General features: G+C 43.0%; 1 protein-coding gene across 1 annotated transcript; it reads right to left on the minus strand.

The window, feature by feature from the left end:
* Positions 1-3,366: 3,366 nt before the first annotated feature.
* Positions 3,367-5,968, minus strand: LOC144987274 (tripartite motif-containing protein 16-like). The gene has a single exon (XM_078936593.1). The coding sequence runs from the start codon at positions 5,936-5,938 to the stop codon at positions 4,274-4,276; it is 1,665 nt and encodes a 554-aa protein (XP_078792719.1). The 5' UTR covers positions 5,939-5,968; the 3' UTR covers positions 3,367-4,273.
* Between the last annotated feature and the right edge of the window lie 4,715 nt (positions 5,969-10,683).

Below are 10,683 nucleotides of genomic sequence, written 5' to 3' on the forward strand. Positions count from 1 at the left end.
AGTAAAGTATGAACCCTCGCGGACCCTGAGATTCTCTGGCTCTGGTCTGTGAACCATTCCAACTGTAAAAACTAAAACCTATGGAGAGGCTGTATTTCAGCACTATGGTCCCCGTTTATGGAACAGTCTGCCGGAGGACCTGAGAGCCGCAGAGAGCATTAATGCTTTTAAGAAAAGGCTCCAGACCATATTTTTAACCTGGCTTTTAGCTAATTTCTTACTACTTTTATTTAGTTGTTTATTTATTTATTTGTTCAGTTAGTTATTTATATGTGTTTATTTATTTAAACTCAAACTCAAACTTTATTTATTTATATAGCGACTTTAATTTTGGTTAAAAACACAAAGGAACATAAAAACATAACTTAACATAAAAACAGATAAAACAGTCATAAAAAATTAAAGTTGTTAAAAACGGAAAACAAAGGACAATCACACAAAGAAGGGACCCCTACCTCACCAGAATAAAAATGATCATAAAATAACAACAATAAAAAGAGAAAAAGATAAAAAATAAAATAAGAATGTTAGTAATTAAAAAATAAAATAACAACAATAAAAAGAGAAAAAGATAAAAAATAAAATAAGAATGTTAGTAATTAAAAAATAAAATACGTCAGTGATTAAAACATAACCTAAGTATCATTGGTAAAATAACAATAAAAAGAATAGCATATTAAAAACAGAGATAATAATAGTCCTTACAAATAAATAAATAAATAAATACGTAAATAAATACATTAATTAATAAATAGATGAATAATAAAAGACATAAGGAATGATCAAAGTCATGTAAAAGCCAGACTAAAAAGGTGGGTCTTGAGCCTCTTCTTAAAAACCTCTACAGTCTCTGCGGCCCTGAGGTTCTCCGGCAGGCCGTTCCACAGGCGAGGACCATAATGGCAGAACGAAGCCTCACCGTGTGTCTTGGTCCTCACCTTAGGGACAACTAAGAGGCCAGTGCCAAAGGACCTCAGGGTCCGCGAGGGTTCGTATTTTAAAATAATATCATGTAAACAAGAAGGCCCAAGACCATAAAAACATTTATAAACCATTAAAATAATTTTAAAATCAATCCTGAAACGCACAGGGAGCCAATGCAGCGATTTTAAAACCGGTGTAATGTGTTCCCGCCCTCTGGTCCTCGTCAGAACTCGTGCCGCTGAGTTCTGCAATAGTTGTAGATTTGAGATTGACTTTTTGGGTAAACCAGAGAGAAAAATAATCTAAACGACTAAAAATAAAAGCATGCATTAGCACCTCTGTGCTGGCAAGAGAGAGGAACGGGCGACTCTGGCAATGTTCTTAAGATGGTAAAATCCTGTTTTCACAACGTTTCTGATGTGGGGAATAAAATTCAGCTCAGAGTCAAAAAGAACGCCCAGGTTTCTCACACACTGAGAAGATTTAAAATTCCTAAGTTTGGGTAAAATCATCTCTCTCTTGTCTTCAGAACCGATGATCAAAACTTCAGTTTTGTCCTGGTTGAGCTGCAAGAAGTTTTCTGCCATCCATAGCTTTATATCTAAAATGCTTATCCATTTTATCTTCTTTTATGAACTTGAACTAGATCTTTAACACATTATTTTAGTTGACCTCATTTGAATGTTTTATTGTTTTTATCAATATGTTTACTTTTTTATTCTCATTTTTATTCATTTTATTTCCGGTGCTTCCTCAGCTGGAACCTCTCCCTCTGGGTCGGCTGCTGTTCAGCCACTGCGGCTCTAGATGGGGACCTGCATCACTGCTTAGCTGTGGTGGAGCGGTCCCCGCCTGTGATGCTGCATTTGGCTGTCTATGCGGCTGTTCACAGGGGGGGAGGTTCCAACTATCAGCGTTTCCAGCATCTTGTTTTTGTGCTCAGCCTATCTCACTGTCTTTTCCCATCAGTTAGGGGGTGGGAGGTGTGAAAGGAGTGGGGGGCTAGGTACGGGGAGGGGGGCCCTATTTATTTATTTAGTTTTATTTATTTATTCTTTAATCATCATGCTTGTTTTTATACTTTGTTGTGTTTTAATGTAAAGCACTGTGTTATATTTTTATATGAAAAGTGCTTTATAAATAAAGTTTGATTTGATTTGTGTTCACCAGTGAGCCGCGCACACGTGCACGAGGTGGTGGTGTCTTGATGATTCACCGTGAGTCCTGGAAAGTCCGTCCTGTGTCTGCTCATTTGAATACACCGCGTCACTTCTTCCTGGACCCGCCCCCACCATAGTATCTACGGTCTACCGTCCATCCAAATACAACAAGGATTTTCTGAACGACTTTTTGCATCTCCTGACCCATTTCACTTAGCGATCTCAGAACATTATTACTCTTGGTGATTTTAATTTCCACATGGACAATTGTAATAATCCTCTCGCCAAAGACTTCTCATCATGTTTAGATGATGAGAAGCCTTTGATTGCAGCAATTTATTAATTTTCCCACTCACTACAAAGGACACACTCTGGACTTAGTGTGCTGCTCTGAACTTGCTCCATCTGATTGCAAACCTCACTCACTCCCGTTCACTGACCATAAACTCATCACCTTTAATCTCCTGCTCACATGATCCAAACTCAACCTTCCAAGCATCATATCATTCGGTAAGATACAAGACATCAATACTGCTAGTTTTTCAGCTAACATCAACAACCTTCCCAGATTAAATCCTGATGCCACATCTGAAGACCTGGTTTTACATTATAACAATAACTTGCATTCACTTCTAAACACTCATGCACCCCTCAGAACAAGATTTGTTTCCTTCACCCGCTCTGCACCTTGGTTCACACCTTCACTACGTCAGCTCAAAGCCAAAGGCAGACAACTGGAAAGACTTCAAAATAAAACTGGAAAATTCTTAAGGACATGTACAAAAACCAAATTATCCTCTACAAAGATTCCAAAGCTTCTGCTAAAACTTCCGATTACTCTGGCCTGATTCATTCAAACAGACACAGCTCTAGGACTCTTTACTCACTTCTCTCCAACACAACAAAAACCCCTGACTTTCTTTGTAATCATCTCTTTTCACCCTGACTTTTGCAATGCTCTAATGTCATTCTTTGTTTCAAAGATTACCACCATCCATTATCACCTCACAAACCAAGTTGCAGTTCCTGTAGTCTCTGGCGTGGACTCCCACCCTCTGTATGTGACGGTGACGACCATGAGTAGCTCGTTCAGCCGAAGACTGCTGCACCCCCAGTGCAAAAAGAAACCATACCTGAGGTCCTTTGTCCCAACAGTCAGACTATACAACAACACGGTCTAGGACTGCTGAAACTGCTGCTGTTTTTTAACAATTTATCTTGTTATTGATGATGTGTACTTTTACTCCCAGTTTCTAATATTACAATTTTATTCGTAGTCAATGCTACTTTGTTTTTTCTAACAGCTATATTTCTTGTTTTGACCAGTGGTGCCAGCAGGGGGTGGCCACCCCTGGCCGACACCTGGCCACCCCAGTGGCCACGCCACGGTCACCCCACTAGCCACTACAAACTGTGGTAGCATCAGTTGTGCATTTGATCCCAAATGTACAGCCAGCAGGTGGCAAGTAGCTCTGATCACCTAAACCGGCCCACACCCCCTCCCCTCCCCTCCCTGCTGCCTTTGAGTGTGCAGACATCAAAAGACGAGCCGCTGAATGCAGAACACGGATAAGACGGTGAGGCTGGTCTTCCTTTGGGGTTCACTCCCGCGTTCGAACACTCAGAGCCTTTGGGGCGGAAGTAAAACATTTCTGGAGGCGCCACTGGTTTTGACTGCTGTGACAACTGAATTTCCTATTCTATCTTATCTTAACAACCTTTTCAAGTTTTGCTCTCAGAAACAGAGACATGAAAACACAAATCTTCAATCCAAGGTTGTCAAATGAAGCAGAAAGAACACAAAGTTGTAAATGTTCTTCTTTCCACAAACACAATCTTCTCCTTCAGCTTCTTCTCTTGGTGTTTCTGTGGAGAACAAACCAGAGAAAGTCTGGGATGGTGACCTCACTGATTCCATTTGTGTTGCAGCTTCCTTCAGTCTCCATGACAACAACACAAAAACATTGGAATCCCAAAGTTCAAAGAAACCACAAGAAAACAGATTGGACTCCCAAAAGTTTGACATTCATGTTCCAAAATGTCTCCAATCCACATTCTAGAGATTTTCATTTCTCTCCATTTCTGACTCCAAACATGACTCCACAGAATCTGAACAGTTCAAACGTTTAGTTGTAGATGATCCAAAGCAGAGAAATCACTGAAAACAAACATTTCACTTCTTTAAGGAACTACTTCACTTTACACAACTCTGCTGTGGATCCTAAACACACCAACAGTCCAGCATGGAGCGGCTGAGTGAAAGTGGTCTGGACTCTGTGGAGGAGAGTCATGCTTTCAGAGACGCTGTAGAAGGACAGAACACCTGCTCTGTGATCCAGGTACACTCCTACTCTGGAGGGAACACGAGCTGAGATGGAGGTTTCTATGCTGTTGTGGACAAATGAGAACAAGTCTGGCTGACAATATAATGACCAAGACTTATCATTTAAACCAAATCCACTTTCACTTCCAGATCTGCTGATGTTCTTGTATGCGACTGCTACTTTGACATATTCTCCTCTCCTCTCCACCTCCCAGTAACAACGTCCAGTCAGACTCTCTCTACTCAGAACCTGAAACCAATCAGTAAATCTGTCTGGATGATCAGAATCAGACTGAGGTTCTTCCATCGCTGTCACCTTTCTGTTCTCCTCTGACAGTAACAGATGTCTGTGTGCTGTGTTTGGATCCAGTGTGATTTGACGTGAATATCTGAGGAAGTCAGCTCTGCTCTTTGGTTCTGGTTCTGGTTCTGACAGTAAAACGTCCACATGAGAGACGGTCAGTGAGATGTTTGTCCATTCCTCTCTCAGAATGTCCTGCAGTTTGTCTCTGAGCTCTGACACAGCTGCTGTCACATCCTCAAAGTATGTCAGAGGACGGACATGGATGCTGGCTGAGGGGGTGGACTCACTGAGTGGGGGCAGTGAGGGGTAGTTGAGCAGAAAGTGGCTGTGATCCTCTGTGAGCCAGAGCTGCTTCAGCTCAGCGTCTCTCCTCTTCAGCTCAGCCATGTCCTGCTCCAGCTCCTCCTGAAGACCTTTGACTCGCCTCACTTCAGTTTGCTGCTGGGATCTGATCTGCTGCTCCACATCACGGCTTCTTTTCTGGAGGAGACGGATCATCTGAGTGAAGATCTTCTCACTGTCCTCCACGCTTTGATCAGCAGAGTGATTGATGGCCTCCACCTCCCGTTGGAGCAGCTTCACCTCTTTCTCTCTGTCCTGGATTCTCTGCTGGATTTGTTGCTGACTCTCCTCCAGCTCTCTCTGCTTCTCAGTCCTTTCTGCTGCAGCTGAGACTGTGTCGTGGCCTCTGTGTTCTTCCACAGAGCAGAGATAACAGATGCTCTTCTGATCAGTGCGACAGAACATCTTCATCACCTCATCATGACGGGAGCAGATGTTCTCCTGCAGCTTCTTGGAGGGTTCCACCAGCTTGTGTTTCTTCAATGCAGCTGCTTTCAAATGAGGCTGAAGGTGTTCCTCACAGTAAGAGGCCAGGCAGCTCAAGCAGGACTTGATGGCTTTCAGTTTTCTTCCAGTGCAGACGTCACAGACCACATCTTCAGGTCCAGCATAGCAGAGACCAGCAGGAGCAGCTTGGAGTCCGGTCTTCTTCAGCTGCTCCACTAAAGCTGCTAACATGACATTTATCACCAGAACAGGCCTCGGTGTGAAGGTCTTCCTGCACTGAGGACAGCTGGGGACTTTCTCCTCTGCATCCCACAATCCTTGAAGACACTTCATGCAGTAGCTGTGTCCACAGGGAATAGTCACCGGATCCTTCAGCAGATCCAGACAGATGGAACAGCAGAAGCTTTCTTCATCCAGATCTGGTCTTTTCTGCGCCATTTCTCCTCTCAGACACACAGACTGTGAGATTTACACTTTCTCAGAAATCGGTTTGACTCTGATCCTCCAATCAGATGGTTTCACTGTGAGTTCAGCCAAACAGCTTCTTTCTTCTCTTCCTGTTTGTTACCGCCATCATGACAGAGGTGCTGCAGATGAGGAAGAGGAGAACTTTAGAGAAGATGGTTGTTAGATCAGGATAGGAACCAAAGAACCTGAGAAATGTGTCATCAGCAGGTGGGTCAGATTTCTACATTTATTTCATCCTTTAAACATAACAGATGCACTGAAGGACCATGATGCAACAGTTTTTCCAGAAGAAAAGGCATTTCTATTACAAACTAAACTGAAAATGAAAGCAAAAGCTTTAAGTTTCAACAAGAACAGAAATCATACAGAACGTTAAACTGTTTGATCAGTTCCATGTAAAAACAGAATCATTCTAGTCATTCTACTAATAAATTCTAATGTTTTTTTACAGAACAAACATCAAATTGTCAAACATTTCTGACCACATCCTGTGAATATTCTAGGAACTAAAATCAATTCTCAGAGTTTCTTCTGTAGTTCAGACTGTTGCTGCTGTGCTGCTCTTTGACGCTGCAGAGACGCTGCTGAAAAACACCTGAAGACAACTGTCAGCTGCTACAAAAAGGACAAGACGTGTTGTTCTTCACACAGCTTCATGTTTGAAACACTCGGAATTTTAGGAAATCTGTTTGCTTGATTGATGATGAGTCAGATTGCTGCTGAAGAAACTAAACTAAAGCCAAGATTTTCCTTCATGAAGCTCTCTTACTGACTGGATCATGACAACAGGAAGCCAAAACAACAGCAATCAGAAAGACCTTGGGGAAAAGAAAAGAAATGCATCAAATGGATTTGTGAGATACCCAGGGTCCATCTCTGGGGCGGCTGTGGTGCAGCGGTAGGGCAGTCGACCCATGATTGTAAGATTGCAGGTTCAATTCCCGCCTTGCATGCCCATGTGTCGAAGTGTCCTTGGGCAAGACCCTGAACCCCACCTTGCCTCTGGTGGGAGGTTGGCGCCAGTGTTCAGCAGCGGATCCGCCGCCAGTGTGTGAATGTGTGTGTGCATGGGTGAATGGGACTGTGACTGTAAAGGGCTTTGGCCCTTTGAAAGAAGGTAGAAAGCGCTATATAAGTATACGCCCTTTACCATCTCTGTGAGGTACCCAGCTTCTAAGAAGAGGAGCAAGGGTTTTCATTGTTGGATAATATCTTTTTGAAAAGGACATATCTTTATTAACAAACTCACAACAACTAGCAATAAATACTTCCATCTAACTATCTTCTGTTCCTGCTCCATCATGGGGATGCTGGAGCCTATCCAAGCTACTGCAGAGTAAAGGTCAGTCTATCACCCCCCCCCCCCCCCCCCCCCCCCCCAACACACACACACACAGAAAACCACACACACTCCTAACAGACAGTTGTTAGTAGTTACAAATCAACCTATATTATATTCATGTTGCTGCTCTCAGGTCAAAGTCAGCGTCCAGTTATCTCAGGTCTGATGTCATGAAGGAGCCCAAATAAACACAGATACCTGTACAAACGAGGCCGTCCTAACAAAGCCCAGGAATTGATCAAGACTGAAGATCCAAACCAAAGAAAGTTGGAGAAAAGGTGGACATGAGAGAAATGAAACAATAAATACAGATGAGTAGAAAATAGGGAACAAAAATCTCAAATTTACATCAAAAAGTACACTGAAGTACTTTTGCAGTATCACAGAGATATATCCTTATTTCACAGAGAAAAATACCTCATTAAACCATATGGAAAAGTGAAAATGGATGGAAGATTTGGTTGAATAGGGGAAGGAAAGCCTGGATGTTTACTGGATGATAATGGAACTAATTGAAATGTCCAATAGAAGAGATGAGGCGTCAGTGTTTCCAGCAGATGGCAATGATGCAACTAGCAAGAAAAAAGCTCCAAAGAAGAAAAGGAAGCAGTTCTGTTTTTCCAACCCAATGTCCTCACAGAATCCTTCTAGTGTTAAGATCTAAAGTCTTTGATTTACCAGAACTCATTCAAATACTTTCAAAGAGCTCCATCTTAGAAGGAAGAGTGGTTGTCTCCTTCCTGCCGGGTTGATGGTTTAATTCCAGGATACTCCAGTCCAGTTCAGTTGAATTTGAATTAACAGATGATTTCTTCCTGTGTGTGAGCTATAATTACAATGTGTCTCATTGCAACGACAAAGGAAGTCAAGGCAGTGAAGGTGCTGCTGGGTCTCATTTTTACAGCTTTTAACCCTTGTGCTATCCTAGGCACTTTAACATTGGGAGTTGGGTCATCTAGACCCACTAGACAGAGCTCTGAACCTTTTTTCTTCAATGATTTGTGATCTTCACTGGTGTCCATGGATTACATGAAATCTATCCACCTTTATCCACCTTTGTCATGGTAGGGAGAACACCTCAATGGAAGGGGGGGGTCATCTAAGATAGGTTAAAAAAGCTGAGGAATCAAACCTCTCAAACAGACACAGACAACTCGTCTGCTGCAAACTTCACCTCACATCTGGAACACAACCAACAAGTTCATCTGTAGATTTATCCATCCAAAAGGTTAATAATTAAATAAGCACCTTGTCCATTGATAACTGCAGAAAACAAGAAACTTAAAAGAAACTCGAGTAGTGCAGAACAAAAATGGCAAAAAACAAAATTAACAAGTCATCACCAAATGTCCTGAGACAATACAACAACTCTATCCATCATACAAAACAGGAATGCTGTTCACCTTTCAACATGTCCCGTCTGAGGACGCCACAGCAAATACGCTGGCACTGATTAGCACAGGTGGTTTGGTAGACATTTTTACACCGGATCCCCTTCCTGACACAACCCTGTGTAATGGCTAGAGAGACAAAACAGACACAGATGCTGAAACCCTGAAGGAGAGACAGTTCTGAGGTGAGTAAGAAAAGATTTTAATGTCAGTTCTTGATGCTGTGGGCTCAGGGAGCTGTTGGGAGACCCAAACTTGGGCCCCCTTGAGAATACATTGTTAGGGAAAAGTGTGAAGTGTCTTGCCCAAGGACCCATACTGGATGAAGCTCACCACGCCCCACTAGGAATTGAACCAATTTCTTCCAGGTCCAGACCTACTCGCAGCCAACCGAGCCATCCATTGACTGGCTAATCAATCCAATCTCTTCTAGTCCATGTTCTATTCTCAGCAGTAAAAAATGTGAGGAGTTTGCAGTCCACTTCACTGATAAGATAAATAATTTTAGATCTAATCTCTCAACGACCACTAAAAGTTCAATCCACTGTATTCTACCTGGCTTGTGAGAACACTAGACGTTTTACCTTGATTGATGCCACAAAGCTCCAGAAAGTGATTTCCCAACTTAAAACGGAAACAGTTTGTCTTGCCCGTCCCTGCCTCACTTTTTAGGTCCATGTGTTCATCCTGTGAGGAGGAACTACTGAACAACCCTGAAACATCCTGAAATGATCTACTGACCAGTACTGGAAAAGTATATTGGAGAAAGAGACAGCACATAAAAGCAATGCCCAGGGGCTGGTTTCTCTGAGAAAAGAGCATAGGAACCTCCCTGAACAGAATCCAGTAACCATCACAGTAGCAGACATCCAAGAAAGAGTCTCAGGTATGAAGAATTGGACAGCACCGGGCCCTGACAAGACACATGCCTACTGGCTAAGAAGCTCACCGCACTCCATGATCACCTGGCAGCACAAATGAACCAGCTGCTAAGAGATGGGACTCACCCTGAAAGGCTAACGGAAGGGCAAACGATCCTGATCCAGAAGAATCCCTCAAAGGTTGCAGTCCCATCCAACTACTGGCCAATAACCTGTCTTTCCACAACATGGAAGCTCATGTCTGGCATCATTTCAACCAAGATAAATAGGTACATGGATCAATACTTCAGCAACACACAGAAGGCCATTGGTAGAGACTCCAGAGGAGCCAAACACCAACTCCTGTTTGACAGAACAGTCGCTCAAGACTGCAGGTCACGACACACCAACCTGTGCACAGCCTGGATTGACAATGACTCAATGCCACACACGTGGATCATTGAATGCTTGGAACTGTACAACATCAACAGGACTATAAGAGCCTTCATAGGAAACTCAATAAAGCTGTGGAAAACCACCCTTGAAGCCAATGGAAAGCCACTTGCACAAGTGTCCATCAAATGTGGGATATACCAAGGTGATACTCTGTCCCCACTGTTGTTCTGCATAGGTCTGAACCCCCTCAGCAAAAAAAAAAAAAACAAGACTGGCTATGGATACCGACATGGGGCCAACATCAGTCACCTCCTCTACATGGATGACATCAAGCTATATGCTAAGAGCGAGCGTGACATTGACTCCCTGATCCACACCACCAGGATCTACAGTACTGACATTGGGATGTCATTCGGGCTCGAGAAATGTAGCCGGATGGTGACAAATCGAGGCAAGGTAGTCCACACAAGAGGGGTCTCACTCCCAGAAGGAACAATGGCAGACATTGAGGACAGTTACAAGTACCTTGGAATTCCGCAGGCAAATGGCAACCTGGAGCAGGCAACAAGGAAATCTGCAAAAGCTAAATACCTCCAATGGGTAAGGCAAGTCCTGAGAAGCCAGCTCAATGGCAAAAATAAGACCCGGGCAATAAACAGCTACGCACTGCCAGTTATCAGATACCCTGCAGGAATAATAAGATGGCCAAAGGAAGAGATACAGACC

Source organism: Oryzias latipes, chromosome 18 (assembly GCF_053564925.1).
Source record: "Oryzias latipes strain Hd-rR chromosome 18, Olatipes_Hd-rR_3.1".
Classification (NCBI taxonomy): domain Eukaryota; kingdom Metazoa; phylum Chordata; class Actinopteri; order Beloniformes; family Adrianichthyidae; genus Oryzias; species Oryzias latipes.

Bases quoted from the DNA above. Each gene is read 5' to 3' on its own strand.
- LOC144987274 (XM_078936593.1), bottom strand. From the start codon at position 5,938: ATGGCGCAGAAAAGACCAGATCTGGATGAAGAAAGCTTCTGCTGTTCC.